The following is a 23,278-nucleotide window of genomic DNA, read 5'->3' as shown; positions in this document are numbered from 1 at the left end:
TTGTTTCTTGACATTACAAAATTAGTGTCTAAAATTTACACAGCCTTTCATTCACTATTGAAATATACATGGGATAGAAATGCGGGTGAATGTCACAAGTGTAGCATATTATCCAATGACAGCATTTCGTACAGTAAAGAGGTGGGGTTTAAGTCTTCTCATAGTTGTCAACAATAATTTAAAGTTGCTATTGTTATTTATTTCTTAACCAATGAGAATCTATTTGCCATTTGAGAGACATAGCACCAAGAAAGCCACACCTTACTGAAAGTCCAAGGATGACCGAGAATTGTACTATTTAAAATTCTGAAAGAAAGAAGTTTGATTTATTTTATTAGTCATGTGAATAAGAGACTATAACAATTTTCTCAAGTCATACCACAAAATCTTTTTAAAGAATTGTCTTCCAGCATTGTACTCCAAACTCCTCACTTACAACCAGCAGTTAATATTATTAGTAGTACATGTAATACGTCATAAAAAAGTGTAAAAGTAACACATCAACTAACAGAAACTTTGAAGAACAACCAAACAAATCAGACTATGGACTAACACTTATATTCTTGAGTTTAATTTATCAATTAGTTGTATTCATTTCACTTGCATATAAATTGTTCATTGAAACCATCAACTGAATGGTAACAATGGTAACATCTATTATCATTCTGAAAGTACCAATATGTGATTTTCAAGACTCTCAATCTGTGAATCAATACTATATCACGAAAACTCTGCAATCAGATTGGAAATCAAAAATTACAAAACCTTTCATATTTAAAACAAACTGCAATGGAAAGCCTATTCAACCTCAATATGACATTTAAAAAAAAAATTGTGGACCACATTATATTAACAATAGTTTTAGCATGAAAAAGTGTACATGTTCAAAAAGAATGAAATATGTCTAGTAGAAACATGAAAGGCATTGACAGGAAATAGAAAAAAAAAATCCAGTCCTCATTTAAAAAATGCTGCCATTAAACAAAATGTATATACAAAATGTTAATATATACATAATACTAAACTTGCTGTCAAATAAAATACAGATATCTTTCTCTCATATCAAGTGAAGACTTCTCATTTTTATTGTTAATCAGTACTCTCTAAAGAGAGAAAGCATACAATAACAAGTTCTTTCTCTTAAAAGAATTGCTTTCCTTAAAAAAACGGCACAAAATCTCATACTGGTCTACAAAACGGATGCAAAACTGAATGGTACAGTTGACAAGATATGGCCTGAACTGATGACATCACTTCCTGCCCCTGCGGCCTCTGTTGGCATGGGATCCAGCTCTTCCTCTTGTACTTCCTACAAGTTCATAAAACAGTATAACATCTTGGAAAACTTCCATCTTACTGATAACAAAAAACAAAATTTAATAATTTTGGAAAATATTTTAGGTTAACTATAATGTATGTATATATTACCATTAACAGCAGGTACTTTCTATTCCTTACCCTCGGGGTCAGTCTGTGGACTCTCTACACCGGATTTAGATTCATCCTTCTTGTCAATCGAGGGAGCTGAGTGGTCCTCACCTTTTTCTGCACTTTTGGTAATCCCACCTACAGGTGTCTTCAGCCCTATCATGGCACTCTGAAACACATCATAAATATTCATAAATATTCATAAATATAAAATTTCTACTCTAGTATAAACCTGTTTACGCTATGGTAGATAGCACTCTTTAACAATTAAGTTTAGTGCCTATTGTACAGGTAAATACAATGCATGTCAGAGAAAACTGACATTTTTAGCATGTTTATTCTAATACTATACTTGTAAAGAATATTTTGAACATTGGTATTTGAAGGGTAATTTTTTATACCATCCATGTTTTTTAAAAAGAACAAGGACAGGTACATTTTATTTCTTTAACATTTAGAGATTCTACCTTGTATTTATCGTAGTGGGCCCTGGTTTGACAATGGGCCTCCTTAGCTGCCTTTTCATTGTTATAAAATTTACTACAAAGCTTGCAGTAAAATCCAGTCACAGGAACTATATAATTTTGACCTGGAAAAAAGTATAACAGTAGGTGAATTATGAAAATAAACAAATGAAACCTAGCAAATGTAATTTTATCAATATAATCATTCAAGATTACAAAGCTCACCTCCACAAATGTTAACTGGAGAGCCTTATACCAAAGGTTTTTGGGCTTTCATTAAACATTTTTAAAAATATATATATCTAAAGCTGGAGGCATATGGCATAAGCTCTCCTTAACTTCAACGAGGTGAGATAATAGAAATATCTCTTTATCAAGCAATGGGTTCAAGGAAAATATTAATTTTGATCTGGGCACGATAAGGATAAGTAGTGGACATCAAATACCAAAATTTCTTTTAATCAAAATTGACACATCATAGATCTTTGGTTATACATGTACTGTATCATGTAAATTCCATGGATGTCTCATTTTTGAAGAACCATGCAGTTTTATTAAAGGAAGAAGAATATAACAACAGATTGTTTTTATCTACCCTCCTCAACACAGCAATCTCAACAAGGAAGCAAAGAAATTGATATACCATTGAAGGGTCAAATCACAAAAAATTTGAGCCACAGATATTGCCAAAGTCATTCAAATATACCCACCAATAGGAACATCAGAGCTGTAAGGAGGAATCTCAGAAGCTGGCTCTTTTGTCACAGGGGGATCTGGCTTGGCCTGTAGCGAGGGAGTTTTCCCTGAGGTCTGTTGAGGTACCTCCTTAACCTCTTTGACTGATGAACTTGAAGGGGTACTTGTTGAATCCTCCACTTTTTGAACAGAGGTGTCTCTCTTCTGCTTGGTCGCAAGGTTATCAGAGACGGGAGTTTTGTCTCCTTTAGCTTCTGCTGGATGTTGCTCTACTTCTGCCATCTTTCTGGCTGGACTGGTCGAGGAAAGTTTTGGAATTTTGAATTCCATGCCACCAGATCCTTTTTCCTTTCCATCCACTGTTTTCCTGGCAGAAGACAGTTTTGGAATTCTGAATTCTGTGCTTTTGTTTGTTTTTTCCTTTTCATCTTCTGTTTTGCTAGCTGCACCTTTAGAAGGTCCTTCTTTTGATGTTATGCCTTCCATTCCTTCAGGTGTTTTCTTCTCTACTTCAGTTGCTTTCCTGGCTGGAGTGGTAGCTGGCTTTTTCTTGCTATCAATTTCTTTGGATGATTCTTCTTTTTTGGTGAGTTTGCCTCCGTCTGATTTTGTTGCCTTTGAATCAGCTTGAGAACTTCTTTTGTTCTCTGAGGAAGAACTATCTGATTTCTTGCTGCTCAGACCTTTCTGATTCACAGACAGATCTCCATCTTTGTTAGTTAAACTTTCCATCTCCTTCTTTTCAGAATCATCAGTGGACTTCTCTGAACTATTGGTCTTTTCAGGTGATTTGGTCTCTGTTAATTCTCTGTCCTAAATTTCAAATTAAAAAGATCTTTTTAAATCTAAATACTCTTGATATTCCAACTTACTTTTACTTGGTACATGCGAATGATATCAACAATTAAAAAAAACTGCAATTAAGTTTGAGTGTTAAGATATTAGATTTACAAAATAATATCACAGAGGTTTATTTTTACTTCATAAAAGTTAAGAAATCTCTAAGAGCAATCATAAGCTTTCTTTGGACATCAAGAAAAAAAGCAGATAAAAATGAGAATACTGAATTTATCAGTTTCATAAACAGTAGTGGATACCAGGCATTAAGCCATAAGATAAATGTTCAAATATTAACAACTAAGTACTGATAAACAGAAATCTTAGTTGCTTTACTTTTATACATTGTAGGAAAAATTTACACAAATAAATTTTCAATTAACTCATCTTGGCTTAAATGAAAAAGAATGTTTTAATTGATTAAAAGTTAATTAACACACTATGGATTTTAATTTATCTCATTTTAAAATAAAGAGGCAGATATATCTATCGGTAAATGAGTAAAATATTACAGAATTAGAACTGTAGTGTGCAGTGTATAGAAATCATTTGATTTTGAAATACCCATTACACATAATTTTGACCAAGTCCTTCATATGAATTCAAAACTGTGGCTAGACATACCATATTTTCATCCTCAAACCCCACGGTATCCAGGGTAACGAGGTCGCCAATGTCTGGGAAGAATTCCTGGTCTGATGATCGATGTCTGTCTCTTCTACTGCGACTATCACTCTAAATACAGACAGCAAACAAATCAGAATCTATTATAGTACACTCTACTACAACTATCGCTCTGAATAAAGAAAGCAAAAAATCAAAATCTGTTATAGCATATTGAAAACATTACAGTCAGCAAGGAACCCACTCAGAAATGATTATCTAAGTGTAATTGTAAAATCTATTAGGAAAAGAATGTTTATGTCTTACAGCCTGTTGAAACAAGATATCAAATTTAGACATGTACATGTATAATATTGAAAACAGTTGTTGGTACTAATATCAAGAGAGGAAAAAATGTGGACCAAACAGAAAAGTGATTACTATAGGGTATCCCCTAAATACATGTAACAACATTATGTCAGATAGAAAAATGAGAGGAAAAGGCAGAAATGATAGCTACCTGATGAAATGCACCTCTTCGATGTAGAGGTCCAGAGAATGGACGCTTGAAATAATTCCCAGACTGAGAAAAGTCAGAGGAGAGAAAACAAAATGTTAAAGATGTAAAGATAAGAGAAGAGGAAAATGAAACTGCAAAAAAAAATTAAAATTGAAGAGACTTATCTGTTATTTGATAAGTTTAAGATTACAGATCAAAGAAAAGATTTTATCGTGAAACATCAGGTGGTGAATTTTTTTTCTGGAGAATACTGCTGTTAGTATAAGAAACTTATGCAACAGGTACAATATCAAATACACTGTATTGTGAAATTGTCGATGCAATGGATTCAAAAGAAGTATTTACATGTTTATCATGTCCATCCCGCGAGCGTCTTCTTTCACCATCACTTCTCCTCTCTTCCCCCCTGGAATTTGAAAATTTCAAAAGTTATAAGTAAGTTACATAACCCAGGTATATTTTTCAAGAATTCATGACTAAGAAATGTGCCATTACACTTCCCCCTCCACCAATCAAGACTTATATATTTACATGCAGGCGAATATCTCTTCAGCAATACTGGAAGTTACATGCAAACAAATTTGTATTTAAAAACTTTGTATTTCTTTGAAATATGTCCCCTTCATGAATGATGATATCTATAAATGGTAAAATCTCATGTATATGAAACCTGGGGCCCGTTTTACAAAGGGACTTACGACTTAAAGACCCAATTTTTTTACCGTACGGTTATCTGAGGAGGGGGAGTGGTCGAAGTAGTGGTGTTATTTACCTGGAGACCCCCAATACCCAAGATGTCAAAAATCTGTGTATATAGCATTACACAGGAAGTCTGTGTTTGGTAATCAGGGTCAACATTACGTGTTTTGTGTCTGGTTTTGAGTGAAACGTAAAATAATTATTTTAATGTGAAATTTATTTGTAAACTTAACGCATTCGTCATAATCATAGTAATGTTTTGAAGGAGAAAAATAATAAGATACATGTATATCATTTTAGAAAATGTTTTCCTTACATAAAAGAAAAAGTCACGAGTAAAAACTACAAATCAATAATATTTATCTTTTTAATCTTCAATTAAAGAAATCACTTAATTAAAAAAGTCTTAATATTGAAATAAAAAAAAAAATAATAATCCACCTATCCGTCGTGCATGTGAACATGCACTTACCGCGATCGGAATGGTTTTTTTCCCTGGCCAACAATGTTGTCCAAAATATTCCATATTTTTTTTATTCTTCGTGTGTTAACAAAATTTAATTGGTAGAACGATTTCTTTTCAGAATCAATCACTATTAATTATCTGAACATTTTCATTACGTATATATACAGACGCTAGATGAAATTCGAGCATTAATTCTGACATCGATTTCTGTACATCATGCGGATTGTAGCCATAGTACAAAATAAAACTTCTTTTTAAAACTATGCTATGCCGTTTATTAGTGCTGAATATTTTTCTTATATTCCATTTCTTAAAAAATAATTTAAATCGTCGGACTTCCAATTACGCCAAATAGAGCCGGTTTCTGTGGACGCGGTCTTTTTTCAACAGATAACGTGGACGATATATCACTTACAAGTAACAAACAACAGTGAAGATAGAAAAGAAATATTTTATTTTATATTCAATGTTTTAATAATCTACTTTCGATTATATTTTGAAATAAAATTCAAACATATTGGAGTTTTGTAACCCGCGTGTATACTATGCGGGTACATGAAAGCGTTTGATGCGTGACCAGGTAATTGTTTTCAAAACATGCAAACTCAGATTATCAGAAAGCACAGGTAGCTGACCTGTCAATCAAATCAGAAGCTATTGTTTTTTTTAATGATTGACAGGCGGTAAATTATTGATCTTGAATCAGGTAGATTTAGGGGGTGTTAACATAAAATTGGGTGTTTAAGACCAAGTTTAATTCTTCATATAACTTTTTAATAAACATTATATCGAAAATTATTTTAATATTTTTTAAAGAAATGTGTTATGTTTTTACACAAATCATTTTGAAGAGAATTGATAATCTTGCAAAATTTTACAATAATCTGAAGTTTTTGGTCTTAGTCGTAAGTTCTTTTGTAAAACGAGCCCCTGATTCCTACCTTGGAGAAGACTCTATTTTTCTGAGGTGCTCCTCAGCCTTGATACGAGAAATCAGCTGATTAGATTTCTCCAGGTGAAGGCCCATCATGGCATCCATGCGATTTTTGTGTTTAATGCCATTCATATGTTTAGCAAATCCCTAAAGATAAAAAAATTAAATTGTAGTAATTGTATGTACTATTTGTTGATCTTATTATTAGAACTACATGTATTTAGATATGTCATGTTGAAAAAAAAAAAAGTTAAAAAGATTTGACTTTTACATGTAACAGCAGGACATGGTCCCTTAACTGAACTCAACCTACCTCTGCATCTCGACACTCTGTGCTGCAGACATGGCAGTAGAAATTAGTTAACTTCTTATTGGAGCTACTTTTCTATAAAAGAATTTATAACATATTCATAAACAAATTTGTACACACTAAGAGAGTAAGATACTGAATGAAAGACATCAGCAGCTGTTGTATGCTTTCTGTGTTCACGCAAAATTTCGAATTTAATACCTTTCTCCTTTGGGTAACATACTCAAAGCTACATTAGATAGATCAGAATGACAACAAATTCTGAATATCAGAAAATGCCATTAACACTAAAATCAATCTTAAGAAAGCTAGGAAACTTCGACAGAACTTAAAAGAATTTATGGAACTCTCGTAATTCAATGTGCTCCTCACACATTAGAGATGCCTGCACTACACTTTACCTCTTTAGGTTTGTCCTCATGCTCCTCCTGGTTTTTCTCCACAGTTACTATGGTAACATCCTCAATGTCCTCAGACCCTGCTGGGAGGGGCTGTTCCTCCTCAGTAAGGTCCAAAACTGTGATGACATCTTTATCTTCCTCAAAATCCATCACCTTGAAAAAATGCATGCAATCTCAACAAATACCATTCTACATATCTAAAACAAGATGTCTGGGGCCTCAATTGGGACCATATCTATATGAACCCTGGCTTTACTGTTCTTGAAATTTTTGAAGACTTTTCACCCTCTATATCCCTATGTTTACTTATGTAGCCGCTGAAGGCCATAATATGAACAAACTTAAGGATACTTTATTTAAATACATCTAACCAATGCCTTGCTGTTCTTGAGAAGAAATTTTTAAAAGATTATTTTTATATATTCCTAGGTAAAGCTTTCATGGCCCACTGAGGCCCCACCTTCACTTGGGACTTCATTCGAGAAAAAAAACTCTTAAGTCATATATAACACTTAGTTCATACATATTTTTATACGTTTCTTTTTTTTCAAGGCAAGCCCTTTGATTCTGGAGAAGAAAATCATCTTTTAATGATGAATCACAGTCTATTCATTCTGATCTAACCTCATCCTCTGTTGGTTCTTCGGGGTCATATTTCTCTGCTAGGCCAGTCTGTTTTGGCTTGACTACAGGTGAGACTTGCGGATTTAACTCAGCAGTCTCCTGTGGAGTAGCTATATGTGTGCTCAGTTGTTTAACCTCTGGAGTACCATGTATTTTTGTCATACTGGTGTTTAGTGGTTTTACCCCTGGTGCAGCCGGACATTTTCCAAGGATTCCAGGAGCTCCATCTTACAAATAAACATATAAAATGTCATATTCTGAGCCATTTGAACAAATGTAATCAAAAAGATGTCAAAAAATTTAACAAAACAAAACAAGCACCCAAATGACACAAAAGAAGAGAGAGAATGTAGATGTAAAAGACAGAAAGAAAGAATTTTGAAAGAGAAGAAGTGACATATAAAATGACATACAAACCAACTTGGTTTTTGTTTAAAGTAGAAGTATATCAGATATGTAAGAATTCCAGTGTTAGAAGTAACACTTAAATGACAGAACACATAAGGTAGTAGAACATTTTACTGATGAGTGCAAATGCTGGCTGACTAAAACACTCCAGAGATTCAGATCTGAATCACTCCTACTCTTTACCATGGGAATAAAAGAGAGAGCAGTGTGGCAGATAAATCTATCTGCAAGCATGACAATACCTGACTCCTTCCTGCGAGGAGTAGAGCGAGAGTCTGTACCCTCGGAAGATCTTGGTCTCTCCTGAGAACGTCTCCGTGGACCCCGATTTGAACTGTTGTCATTTCTTCTGTCTGGAGTACGCTGAAATATGTCAGTAGGGCAGGGTTTATAGATTAGAAATCAACAGAATAAATCCCCTGCAGAAAAGATGGCTGGTCACATAGTATTGGAGGACACTCTCTGCCAAAAGCATACAGCTCAGGGTCAGGGAAGTTTGGAATAGGAGTACTAACGTTCTGTTTATAACAGTCAGAGATGAGCTTTAATTTCTGATCATATCTGTACTGAGTATATGTGTATTTGATAATGTTTTGAAAACATTTTCAATATGGATGAACATAATTGAGATTTGGAAGAAAATATATAGAGTTTATATGGAATACCATAATTTGCATCAATAATTTTTTTGAGGAGATAAAAAACTCCAAAGAGTTTCAAATCCAGGTTAGTAGCTCTACAGAGCACCTTCACATGAAGTAATATATGCTTTGGGTACAGTTTACCAAATAGCATGAAATAGGATAGAATATTTTCAATCAGTAAGAAAATTGTCAGATTTTTGACATACTGCTCTCAGAAAGACCTTAGGCTAAAAGTCTAATGTTTAGATACCGGTATGATGCAAGAAATAGAGCAAAATCACAATGCCACGTCTTGCTTTTTCCCAGAAATTCATATTCTACATTCAAGCAGCTAACTAGAGACAAGATTAGCAATGTTGAGTACAGAATGTTGAGGAGGAAAAAATGGGGGGGGGGGTCAAATCTTATACTTTAATATGTGATGTATGCAAGACATCACTGACAAAAATTTTTACCTAGAAATTTAGAGAAAAGTATTTAGTACATTTTAGTATTCAAATACATAAGTGAGAAATGTCACTGCTGGTAGGATAGAGAAATCAATCATACAATGGACAATGGGCAAGTAGGTAAGAATTTTTATATTCTTTACAGTAACCAACACACAGGATGCTAAATTCAAATTGAATATTCTTTAAAACTGTTCATACTGTGAATATATAAAAGAAATAAAAGACATTATGAAACCTTCAACAAGTTTTGGGATAAACTTTGACTAAAATAAAAAAGGCAATTTCAGAAGATTGGCATATAGACTGATCTACAAGCAGACTTGGGTTTTGTTCTTGTTTCGATGGGCTTCTTGGTACATGGATGTCTTCTTCAGAACTATCTTCCTCTGTTGAAAAAGGAATTTATTGTACTCAGAAACAAGTAGGATTGATCATAACATCTGAATCCAAATTCCAAACATAATACACATATAATGTAGAACATAGGTAAACTTCACTTTACCCACCTTGGTTGTCTTCAGAGGATAGGCTAAGTTAGATGAAAAATAAATATATTTCATAAATACTAAACATAATGCAAAAATGCTCCAGTGTGGTAATTCATACATGCAGTCAAGACATGTTAAGTCTGGAAGTAAAAGGGGAATAACAATGAGTATAAAAGATGCTCAACTTATTGCTGTGATAATTGATGATCAACTTCTATGAAGAGGAATAATCTATCCATACTCTGAACTTCAAGAAACATGTCATAACAGTAAACATAATACTTTCATTTTGTTCATCACCCACGTGCAATAAAGGTTTCAGTTGAAGAGATAAAATTTGTTCTGAACATTGTAGAAGAGCTAGCTCATCCTTGCATATCAACATCAGATCTGTCCCAAAGACCTGGAGAATGGGAATTTCCCCACCTATAATGACAAATGTGGCTGCAAAAGGGTCAAAATACCATGTTACTATTATCCTGAATTATTTTTTTAAATTAGATTCTTTCTGTACCCTCAGCTGACAAAAACCACAATCAATAACTTTTCTGCAAATCACGAAGTTCTAGAGAGAAAAAAAATCCTAAATAAAAGTTTAAGATATAAAAAAAAAATACGAGGGTATTGTTTCTTCCAACCCACATAACAGTAAAACATGAACTTCTTCAATTTCTGATAGTATTACAAATTGGTGAGAAAAAGATAGACCAACTTCATAAAAATTTGTTAAATCTTGTGAATTCAAAGATTTCAAATAATTGTACTGGGTTATTCTGTTGGTTAACTTTAAAAAGAGAAAGCTTAAACTTGAGAAAGAAAATGCTGAGTGTTAGTCAAAAATCCATATCAGAAAGAAGCATATAACAGGAATTTTCTATAGAAAAAAGAGGTTTTGCATTTATTGAACCACAGTCAATAACAATCTGTGAAATAAAGAATTAGAAGTCTCTGAAAAGTCCAGACTTTTGTCTTTTGGTGACCAAAGGTGACAAAAGAAACCAAATTATTTCAACAAGACATATTCAGACATTTTGTTTGTATTTTCAAACCCTTTTTATAATGTATGGTACCAAAGCAGCACAATTCTTAAAAAATTATTTTACATTCTTGGTGAAGAAAAAGGAAAATCTTGAGGAGCATCAACTACACTGAAGAAAAAAAATTGACAAAATCAATTAAAATTATGTGTGTCTTAAGAAATCCTGAACCTCAGCAAAACCCAACTTACATTTCCCAAAATATATTGATTATTGTGATTGAAAATAAAGATCAACTGTCATAAAAGATATATCCATTCCTTGGAATAAAAACCATCTGGGTCATTTTGCATAGAAAAAAATCCAAAGATTTAGAACTTCTGCTAGAATCTTTACATAATGTTTGTATGAGGAAACAAATCAATAGAAAATGGTGAGAAATATGATAATTACATTATGAAATTCATGCTAAAATGCAAGGTACCTTCTGTGGTGGTGTCATTCTTTGTTTTTTAAACCCTCCTTGGTCCCTTGGCCCTGAGAACCCTCTCTTTCCCTGTGGTTTCTTTGTATTGATGTCAAGCAGTGAAGGAATGTGGCCAGTGTTTCTTGGTTTACCCCCTGGACTTCCCATTAATCCTGACTGTAAATTCTGGGGTGTTCCCAAAAGGCTTGGTCCTCCAAATCCAGGATTCATTTGATTTCCTTTACATTGAACAAAATGTTAAACAATTTACTTTACAATGTTTTAAAAGAAAATTTACCTCAAATCAAAACAAAGGAATGAAATGCATGTATGTCAAAAGAAAAATCAAAGAACTATTGTGAGACTATTAAAATACTTACCTCTTTTATTCTGATGCTGTAGCAGTAGATTGTTCACCATCTGTAGCTGTGTATCTCTGAGTACAGCCTCCTGCTGCTTCTGCTGGATCTGTAGATTCAGTAAGTTGGTTTCCATGCCAGCCAACGGAAGGCCCAGTCCACCACTCTGTTGCTGCATACCTTGACCTCCCATACTGGGGGGACTAAAGCCAAGATTGCCAACACCTTGCACATTCCCACCTCTGGCCTGGTTTCCCATCCCACCAAACCCACCTAAAGAAAATGAAATGTAGTACTTATTAATTATAACAGTTAGATTAAATATTTTACCTGATCCACTAATTGACAAATATGATTATAATTAGTAAATTTTCATGGTTCTGGAATCATGTTTACCCTAGTGGAAGCTGTACCTTGAATTCTAAGATCAGTATCCCCACCTACGATTGGTCCTGATCCCAGAATGCCTTGTGTTTTTGTCCTAGCACCTTGACCTAATCCTCCCATTCCAAGCCTGTTAAATTGGTCTTGCCCTCTCCCCCGGTCATCACCAAAGCTGCCTCCCCCTGACAACCTATCCTGCCTCCCTCCCTGCATGGAATTCCTCACAGAGTAAATGTCCTCTTCATTCCTGTAATCATGGTCTCCACTTAAGCTTCTGTTGCCTCGATTTAAGTCCATGCCCTGATCCCCATATCGACCACTGCCATTAACCTGCTCTCTAAAAGAAGTCCCTCTCAAGTCTGTATCTCCAAAATAAGCCCCACTATTTCCATCTCCCATTCTTCCTCCACTGTCTCCCAAATCTCTGGCGTATCCCCCTTGATCTCTGGCGTATCCCCCTCCATCTCCAATGTAACTTTCCTGGTTACCAAAAAATGATCCATCTCCCCCTAGGAATCTGTTCTGGTCATGGATAGAGAAGTTTGAGGAAGCTGGAGAATTCCCAAGAAGCCCTTGTCCAAAATTTCCTCTTAAGGGATTCATTTTGCGAATTTCTATACTTCAACAACTAGCAAATTTTGCATTGGTTTCTTTGAAGACAAATCTGTAATATAAGTTGCAATAATCTATTTTTAAAATAAGCACATTTCTTTTAAATATCTAGATGTCATATCAAGTTATATTGCTAAAGCAACTTCTCGCGAGAATAAGAGCAAAAGTTAAACAAATAATAAACTTGCCTTAATTTAATGAATTGTTGCAGAAATAGTTAATAAAACGGTTTTTCATTAAAATCAGCCCTGTTCAGGCTTCAGTTTGGTAAAGCAACATGCATACAACATCATGTGACGTCAGAGTCTTAGATGCACCAAATGGCATGTGCAGTTTTTGACGAGCCCAATTTAAATGAAACCTGGATAAGTATCTGCACTCGCCTTAATGGTCGCACCGTCAACATATTATTCTTTTTACTTTCACTTTTAAAATTACCAAATAAAACAAAACACACATTTGCATGCATGTTCATAATCTCCACTAAAATATATTAAAAAAAACATACAAAGGTGTGAATTTTTTCTACGGAAAATAAATTCAAAGATGAGAATTTGGTACCTATATCATTACTATAGGTTACACAGTGTTAATGCACTGAAGGACAGTTGACAGTCCTACATTCTCCACCCCCATATTGTTAGCATTCTACCTGTTTATTCTGTCGTCATACTTTTAAACAAAATACCTGCTATTACCACAGATTGTTAAAAAGGAACAATGATAAATCTGCTGAAAATGCCTCCTTACCAATAAAGTGGTAGTAATTTGCAGAAAAATTTAGAAGAAAATGGCACCACCACCACATCAAAAAATGTGACAGTAACTCGCACTGTTTTTATTCGGTTCAAAACACATTTTGTATCTGGGACAAAAGCTCAAGATCACTAATTTTTTTCAAAAAAAAGATACAAATTTACATATATATATATTTTAAAAGAAATTACAATTATTGACTATCCTTTTTTTAAAAAGAAAAATTATCCGAATATTTTATGTTTGAAATAATTTAAAAAGTTTTACCTGCCTACCGGAAATCGGTTTAGCCAATGGAAATAACAATTTAACTATTTGGACAGATTTGTATTTTGTACAGGTGAGCTGATGTCAACAAGGTAATAAAATCAAAATGACGAGCGTCACTGCATGGAACAGCATCGAAGGGCTCCCTAAGCAGTTTATTTCTTCCCTGAAAGTGCTGTTCGATATTCTTGATGAAAGAAACTGTGGCTACGTAAAGTTTTCTGACATTGAAGCACGATGGCACGAAGAAGGGGTAAGGGGACTTCCAAGCGGAGTAACTGAAGCTCTGAGAAAAGTTACTCCAGCTAATGGATACCTCAGTTTTGATAGATTTGTAGCAGGTTTAAAATTGGCATTATTGACCAGCCAGAAGAAATCCAAGGATCTCAGAGATGACAAAGAAAATAATCAACCTGTCAAAGACTTGAAACGTGTCAGCAAACCAGTTGCTGCTCCAAGGGATGCAATACTGACAAGGTCATCATCCAATCATGCTTTAAATAGAGGGCCATCTGCCAGTTCTGGTGCAATGAACACGGCAGCAGTGCGACCAAACAATGCCATCTCCAGTCATAGTAAAGAGAGAAACAGTCTGGAACAAATGGCATACAAGAGGACAGAGTATGACAAAACAAGGGAAAGTAAATCAAATCAGACACCAAGTCATTTACCTCCAAAGAAGCCAATTCCTCCTCCAAGACCACAAAGAACCAACCATTCCTCTGTAAATAGTGATGGACAAATTCCTCCAAAGGTTCCTCCAAGAGACAGAAGCAAGAATATCATCACAGAACTAAAGAACTGGCAGAGGAGAATGAACCATCAAGCCAGCGAACAGAACCAGACTACAAAAAGCCTGCAGTCCACAAAGAGTGATTCCAATTTGTTAGACCGAGGGGAAAGGGCGAGGCAGAACAATACCTATGGTAATTTGTTTGATATAAATTTCTTAATATTCAGTTGCTTTACATTTATTACATTGAATTTAACCTTTACATAATTAAACCCCATATAATACAATCACAGTGTAATACACATCTATTGTAAATCTAATTGCATCATCCTTACAATGTCAGGAGTCCGAAGAAAATACTTTGCTGTCCAACAGTTGATTCAGGACCCTGACACAAAGATGACATTTTATATGTATTATTTATTAACACTGTGTACATATATTCTTCTAACATGAGAGAATATTATTGTTGTAGGTCATTCATATCATCAGCATTATCATCACGGTAACTTGTATCATAGGCTTCATGTTCTATCGTACGATCTATGTGTAGTTTGTCAGTGTGTTTGTTTTAGTTTAATTTAATTATGTAGTACATATACATGTACTGGTAGATATTAATGAATTTTTATGAAGGATAGTTGACATAAAAATTGATAGATATATATATTTTTTTTTACATGACGAGAGACATTAAAAATTTATCAATACTAGACTATCTGACTATCTATTCAGTCTTGATCATTGACAAATAAAATTTCAGTAGCAGTTGTAGAATTTGACATATTGTGTTTCTGATTTTTCATTGCTCTCATTTAATAAGCATCATTCTGCTTTTAATAATTTTGCTTCATTGGCCAACATTTTATGCACTGCGCAATTTGAAGTAGCAATAGTTCAAGTTCTTTCCATATGTAATATTTATCAGAAGTAAATTAATTTTATTTTTCCTTAAGACAATTTTTTTCTTTCTTGTGAATAATCTATTTTTATGCCCCTGGATCGAAAGATCATGGGGATATATTGTTTTTGTTGTGTCTGACTGTTTGTCTGTCTGTATGTTGTCAACTTTAATCTAGTCCGTAACTATTGTGCTGTTAAGTGTATACCACTTCAGTCTACATCCCACTCCAGATTTGTGTTACCAATGGGGGTCCATGGGGCATAGTGTTTCACAAACACAAGAGGCTTCTAAATTTTGCTTGCTTCATATTTAAATGCATTGAGAGAGAGAGAGAGAGAGAGTGGGTGGGGGTTACAGGTAATCTTTGGCCAATTAATTATTTGCCCTTCTCCATATGATTACTAAGTGTATTGTTTTTCTTGTCTCTATCCCATTTACTTTTACAGAGAACATTGAGCAGGTGCGATTATTACGGCAGGAAGCGGTTCCCTCCACCTCTACCCCCACCTCACCCCCACAACAGAGGCAGGTCACTGTCAAGAGGAGGGACTCTGCCCGTAGACACACCCTGGCCAATGGAGTGGACTATAATATGGTATATTCATAACCTTATTATATAATGTGATAATAAACTAAATAATGTATTTATTTACTGGTAATTAAAGTCAGTACATTGTGTATTAGAATTTACATACCCAGATTTTTTATGATTCGTGAGTTACTACTGTACACAAGGTAGCTTATCCTGACTAGTATTTGATGAAGCTTTTTGAATCATATCCAGAATATGAAAATTGTATTGCATACAGATTAAAAGAATGAAACAACTGGAGCAAGAGAAAGACAGTCTACTGAAAGGGCTGGACATGGTGGAGCAAGCGAGAGGATGGTACCACCGGCAGGTGGTGGCTGTGGAGGAGAAACAGAAATATATAGGCCACACCTCATATCATGTGAGTATAAAATACATAGGCCACACCTCATATCATGTGATAACAATACATAGGCCACACCTCATATCATGTGATAACAATACATAGGTCACACCTCTTATCATGTGAGTATACAATACATAGGTCACACCTCATATCATGTGAGTATATAATACATAGATCACACCTCATACCATGTGAGTATACAATACATAGGTCACACCTCCTATCATGTGAGTATACAATACATAGGCCACACCTCATATCATGTGAGTATACAATACATAGGCCACACCTCATATCATGTGATAACAATACATAGGCCACACCTCATATCATGTGATAACAATACATAGGTCACACCTCCTATCATGTGAGTATACAATACATAGGTTACACCTCATATCATGTGAGTATATAATACATAGGTCACACCTCATACCATGTGAGTATACAATACATAGGTCACACCTCCTATCATGTGAGTATACAATACATAGGCCACACCTCATATCATGTGAGTATACAATACATAGGTCACACCTCATATCATGTGAGTATACAATACATAGGTCACACCTCATATCATGTGAGTATACAATACATAGGTCACACCTCATATCATGTGATAACAATACATAGGCCACACTTCATATCATGTGAGTATACAATACATAAGTCACACCTCATACCATGTGATAACAATACATAGGTCACACCTCATATCATGTGAGTATACAATACATAGGTCACACCTCATATCATGTGATAACAATACATAGGCCACACCTCCTATCATGTGAGTATACAATACATAGGTCACACCTCATACCATGTGATAACAATACATAGGTCACACCTCATATCATGTGAGTATACAATACATAGGTCACACCTCCTATCATGTGAGTATACAATACATAGGCCACACCTCATATCATGTGAGTGTACAATACCTAGGTCACACCTCATATCATGTGAGTATACAATACATAGGTCACACCTCATACCATGTGATAACAATACATAGGCCACACCTTCTATCATGTGAGTATACAATACATAGGCCACACCTCATATCATGTGAGTATACAATACATAGGTCACACCTCCTATCATGTGAGTGTACAATACCTAGGTCACACCTCATATCATGTGAGTATTATACAATACATAGGTCAGACCTCATATCATGTGAGTATATAATACATAGGTCACACCTCATACCATGTGAGTATATAATACATAGGTCACACCTCATATCATGTGAGTATATAATACATAGGTCACACCTCATATCATGTGAGTGTACAATACATAGGTCACACCTCCTATCATGTGAGTATATAATACATAGGCCACACCTCATATCATGTGAGTATATAATACATAGGTCACACCTCATACCATGTGAGTATATAATACATAGGTCACACCTCATACCATGTGAGTATATAATACATAGATCACACCTCATATCATGTGAGTATACAATACATAGGCCACACCTCATATCATGTGAGTATATAATACATAGGCCACACCTTCTATCATGTGAGTATATAATGCATAGGTTACACCTCCTATCATGTGAGTATATAATACATAGGCCACACCTTCTATCATGTGAGTATACAATACATAGGTCACACCTCATACCATGTGAGTATACAATACATAGGTCACACCTCATATCATGTGAGTAGACAATACATAGGCCACACCTCATATCATGTGATAACAATACATAGGTCACACCTCATACCATGTGAGTATACAATACATAGGTCACACCTCCTATCATGTGAGTATACAAGGGTACATCTCATATCAGGTGAGTATACAATAAATAATACGCACCTCATTTAGGATAAAAACTACGTAGATGCAATTTTTTCATCACTTTTAGTTTAACTTTAATTGCCTTAATATGAACATTCTCTGATTTCTTAGGACTACAACCTAGAAGCTAACCAGGAGAGGATGAACTTCCAGTCAGCTAGGATTATGGAAGTCAATCAACAACTCAAGACTCTCATAGACAGTTCTGAGAGGGTAAGTTTGGTTATGGATTTATGAAGAAAATTCTTCAAAGATATTCTAGATGTTTTCCTATTAAAGTCTTGAATATAGGTAGTCAGCCCATAAAAGAGCTAATATATATATTTTTAGCTCACCTCAACGAAGTTGGGGGAGCTTATGTAATACCCTCTGCGTCGGCGTCGGCATCCCAGGTTAAGGTTAAGTTTTCTGGAGCAGTTTTCTTTTTAAGTACTTCTATGTCCTATATTGATTAGACATGCATGGAAGTTGTTTCTAGTGTGTTTCATTGTACTAGTCACAGTTTCAGATGCTGAAATTTCAGCAAAGGAATGACCAGGTTAATGTTTTTGGAGCGGGTTAACATTTTTGGTGCAGTTTTTGGTGTAGGTCTCATTCCCGAGTAACTATAAGCCCTATGTTGACCAAACTTGCATGGATGGTACATCTAAGGATGCATACTATCAGACTTGCTTCGGATGCTGAATCTGACATGCATTTTCCGGTTGAGTGAACAAGTTAAAGTTTTTGGTGCAGGTTTCATTTCAAAGATACTATAAGCTCTATAATGACCAAACTTGCATGGATGGTACATCTTAGGATGCATACTACCAGACTTGCTTCGGATGCTGAATCTGACCTACATTTTCCGGTTGAGTGAACAGGTTAAAGTTTTTGGTGCAGGTTTCATTTCCAAGTTACTATGAGCCCTATAATGACCAAACTTGCATGGATAGTACATCTTAGGATGCATACTTCCAGACTTGCTACGGATGCTGAATCTGACCTACATTTTCTGGATGAGTGAACAGGTTAAAGTTTTTGGCGCAGGATTCATTTCCAAGTTACTATGAGCCCTATAATGATTAATCTTGCATGGATGGTACATCTTAGGATGCATACTACCAGACTTGCTTCGGATGCTGAATCTGACTTACATTTTTTGGACGAGTGAACAGGTTAAAGTTTTTGGTGCAGGATTCATTTCCAAGTAACTATGGGCCCAATGTTGACCAAACTTGCATGGATAATACATCTAAGGATGCACACTACCAAGCTTGCTTCGGATGCTGAATCTGACCTAAATTTTTTGATTGAGTGAACAATCAAAGTTTTTGGTACAGGTTTCATTTTCAAGTTGCTATGAGTTCTTTAATGACCAAACTTGCATTGATGATGCATCTTAGGATGCATTCTACCAGGCTGGCTTCGGATGCTGAATCTGACCTACATTTTCTGGATAAGTGAAAAGGTTAGCTTTTTATGCAGGTTTCATTTCCAAGTAACTATGAGCCCTATATCTTAGGATGCACACTAATGGACTTGCTTTGGATGCTGAATTCGACTTACATTTTCCAGATAATGAACCAGGTAAAAGTTATGGGTGCAGGTCCATTACCAAGAAACTGTAAGGCTTATATAAACCAAACTTGTACAAATGATGCATCAAGGGATGAAAACTCGAGAACTTGCTTCAGATGCTGGATTTTAATTATATTTTCATGATAAAGAACTAGTTTGAAGTTTTTATATAGGTCTATTCGAAAGAATCAGATCAAAAGTGCATAAATTTTGTATTTTTGGATGTACACCTTTTGTTAGTTAATTGTGTGACTTTGCCTTACTTAAAGACAACATTCGTTGAGGTGAGCTCTGTAATCTCTTATTACCTATGTTTATGCCTCCTTCGAAGAAGGGAGGGCATATTGCTTTGCTGCTGTCTGTCGGTCTGTCTGTCGGTCCACTTAGTTTCTGTTCATTTTTTTCACGACCATTGCACATGCATACTGAAATGAAATTTGGTATACAGATTTATCAGATGAATATCTAGGTCAAGTTCTGTTTTGGGTACGATTGCGCCATTTTTGACAGCATGCCCCTTGGACTTAGAAAAAATTCCAATTTGGGGTAGGGGGGCATAAGTGTTTTACAAACATTTCTTGTTAGAATTGTAATGTATGAGCTTATAAGGGTACTGTGAATCATCACTGTCTAAGGCTGACCAATGTCCATAGATTTTGTGGGTTGCCCTTATCATCTCATAACAGTATCTGTTGTACATGTAACATATATAAATAAATAAATTGTAAAAGTAAGCCCCCACAAACCAGTCAAAATTTATTTTGAAACCCCCCACCCCATCCTACCCCACCCACCCCAAAAAATTGAAATGAATCAGCAGTGTGTTTTGTGGGTTTACTTTAATTATCTTTTTGAATGTTTTCCTATTGCTTTGTTAGGGCTTTCCCCTCCACATGAATTTGGCTGTTGGGCCTTCCACTGCTCTAAGAGAAGATGTGACATCTATGAAAAGTCTTCAGAATGACCAGAAGCAACTCAGAAAGGTGAGGCTGGTTCAGTGCATTCCAGCAAGGAGCTAGCTATTAAATCAGGGGCTCACATGCTCTAAAATGTGGATTTTAACATTAAAAAAATTGAATTATGAGTTCTCTTACAAAAAATTATTAAGATTATTTTCTTAGAAGAATTACTTAGTTAAAGAGAGTTAACTGATATTGTTAATGGTGAATTTTTCTTTTCGAAATAATTATGGAATTTTCTCCTTCTACCAGACAATCCAACTGTGAATCTAGTTTCTTGTAGAGTTACTGCATGGTTAATCTAGTCATTAATTCAGATTTCTTTTTAAGGAACTTCGTGAGAAGACAGATAAGATTTCACAGCTGGAGAAGGAGAAAGCCTCCCTGATTAGGGACCTATTTGAGGCCCGTGCAAAGGGAAAGAACTACGATGATACAACCTTCATGTAACCTTGATCTGTGTTCACAAGTGCCAAATAGAGAGAACTTTAACAAAAAGTGGGTCTGTGCTTTGTTTTTTTTTAAACACAGTCCTTTGTATCATTTAAAACTGAGTTAAAAAAATTTGGTGTATAAAAACACCTCAATTTTTTTGTAAGCAATCTAAAGGCCTGAAGTGGTTTAAAACCACAGTCATAAAGTCATACATGCATTGATAAACGTTAATTTTGTCTTATTTTGGGAAAACCAAAGAAACCACATAAAAATAGTTAGATAAACTACTTTTTTGTTCATCGATAGCCTGGACATTTTATTAGACAAGAAACAACCTTTGTAATTATAGTATATCTGGAATCTAATTTATTGTCAGTAATGGTTGTACAGAATATCAACTCCCTTTTAAAATAACTTTGTAACAAAAGATATATGTAGTATGTAGTGTTGATATGTCCATCAAGCCTAAAGACATGTGTCACAGTTAAAATTGTATGAAAATTTTAAAGTTATAATTAAGTAGCATATAAGAGTCTAAAGTCAATTACAAGTGTGTATATTGTACAAGTTGGCATGGTGCAATGTGAATTAATTTATCCATTTAACTGGAATAATCTAAGTCTCTTAATTTGTATCTTCAACATTGAAGAATACCTTCATTCATTTGAAATCATAAGAAATAACATGTCATTTTAATGTGTGTGAAATATAACTGTTCAGAGCTCAGTATTATATACATTCCATGACAGAAATCTGATATTACAACTTATATAGAGATATTAAGATAAAACAAATTGTGTACCCAAGTGTGTTCATCCACAGGTATGTTTTGTGTTACATATCTAATTAATAATACAACCTATATATAGTTAACATTCCTTTTATGTTTTATCTAAGTTTGAAAATCAAAACAATGTCTCAGCCATATGACAATTTTACAGATTGATTTAGAAATGTGGCTCAGGTTCTTTTTATGTGAAGTAGTTACATGTTATCTGAGGAAGAAATCATCATACTTAGTCGAAAGTACAACCAAAGTTTTTTCATAGAGAAAAATGATCATCAAGATGGAAAAATCCTATTGAACAGTTCTACGTTTTTTGAAGACCGATGAATATTGTCCATTTTTAGATGATTGTATAAACCAAATCGCTATGAAAATGGAGCATTCATGTAAAGTGCAGCCATTTTTTTTACTAGACTTTAACTTTTTTTGTTGTTTTTTTAACCAAGAATGATGTACTGTTTACTTGTTTTTATACAAAATGTTAATATATAGTATTTGTAATGATCTCACTTTATTTGTATATGATGTACATTCCAGAGTATAAAACAAGATTTTGTATAAGAGTGAGTTTTTTCATATTGGTAAAAAACAAAAAGTGTTTGTGGTGGGATGGAAATGGAGCCACATACTTTGAGTTAGTGGATTTTCTGATCTTTGAGAATAATCACCAGTATTAAAGATAAAAAGAGCCAACTTGTAATCCAATACAAAAACAAAGTAAACAAGATGTGTTTGTGAAACTCTGATGCCCCTGTATGGCAACATAGCAAAGATTAAACTTTTCTTAAATGCAGTTTCAATTTTGGTACCAAAATCTAGGGTATTCTCATTGGAAATACAATTGTGAAATATGAAAGTAGGCCAAGGTTAAAGTTTTTTCATAGTACGGAAATCTTCAAGGTAATTGGTATCCAATGAAAGGTCTTGCCACAAAAAATACATATGTAAAGTACGGAAGCCCTAGCCCTAACCATTCAAAAGTGATGGCCAAGGTTAAAAAGTAGGTCAAACTCCAAGGGCAAGGTCAAAGGTCTTGCTATCAAATGAAAGGTCTGGTCACAAGAATTAAATATATAAAGTATGAAAGCACTAGCCCTAAACCTTTAAAAGTTATAGGAAAGGTTTGCTTTTTAAAAGTAGGTCAAACTCAAAGGTCAAAGGATCAAAGTTCTTGGTATTCAATGAAGGACCTTTTCACAAGGATTACATATGTGAAGTATGAAAGCCCTATCCCGAACAGTTCAAAAGTTATGGCCAAGGTTAAAGTTTTTTCACAAGTACAGAAATCTCCAAGGTCAAGGTCAAAAGGTGAAGATTGTTGGTATCCAATG

At 34.7% G+C, this 23,278-nt stretch overlaps 2 protein-coding genes across 4 annotated transcripts; one reads left to right on the top strand and one right to left on the bottom strand.

Annotated features, from left to right (window-relative positions):
* Positions 1-312: 312 nt before the first annotated feature.
* On the bottom strand, positions 313-13,572 carry LOC134247209 (zinc finger protein 638-like). 3 transcript variants are annotated; one of them, XM_062729551.1, is made up of 16 exons: positions 13,523-13,572; positions 12,190-12,824; positions 11,798-12,049; positions 11,436-11,656; positions 8,633-8,753; positions 7,983-8,209; positions 7,359-7,511; positions 6,961-7,032; positions 6,655-6,794; positions 4,894-4,954; positions 4,549-4,611; positions 4,050-4,160; positions 2,603-3,401; positions 1,896-2,017; positions 1,459-1,597; positions 313-1,309 (listed from the first exon to the last, which is right to left on the bottom strand). In XM_062729551.1, exons 2-16 carry the CDS (start codon positions 12,761-12,763, stop codon positions 1,251-1,253), a joined length of 3,114 nt encoding a protein of 1,037 aa, XP_062585535.1. In that variant the 5' UTR covers positions 12,764-12,824; positions 13,523-13,572; the 3' UTR covers positions 313-1,250. The 3 variants fall into 3 exon arrangements, with proteins under 3 accessions (XP_062585535.1, XP_062585536.1, XP_062585537.1); XM_062729552.1 differs by having other exon boundaries at positions 13,461-13,558; XM_062729553.1 differs by lacking the exon at positions 4,549-4,611.
* Positions 13,573-13,790: 218 nt separating this feature from the next.
* Positions 13,791-22,708, top strand: LOC134247208 (suppressor APC domain-containing protein 2-like). Its single transcript, XM_062729550.1, has 6 exons — positions 13,791-14,721; positions 15,879-16,027; positions 16,242-16,385; positions 18,318-18,419; positions 20,645-20,749; positions 21,056-22,708. The coding sequence occupies exons 1-6, from the start codon at positions 13,902-13,904 to the stop codon at positions 21,173-21,175; spliced, it is 1,440 nt and encodes a 479-aa protein (XP_062585534.1). The 5' UTR covers positions 13,791-13,901; the 3' UTR covers positions 21,176-22,708.
* The last annotated feature ends 570 nt before the right edge of the window (positions 22,709-23,278 follow it).

This window comes from Saccostrea cucullata, unplaced genomic scaffold (genome assembly GCF_032062105.1).
Source record: "Saccostrea cucullata isolate Sc308-1 unplaced genomic scaffold, CSIRO_AGI_Scuc_v1 ctg38, whole genome shotgun sequence".
Classification (NCBI taxonomy): Eukaryota; Metazoa; Mollusca; class Bivalvia; order Ostreida; family Ostreidae; genus Saccostrea; species Saccostrea cuccullata.
Note: the sequence above shows the minus strand (reverse complement) of the source record. Positions and strands in the feature narration are given on the sequence as shown.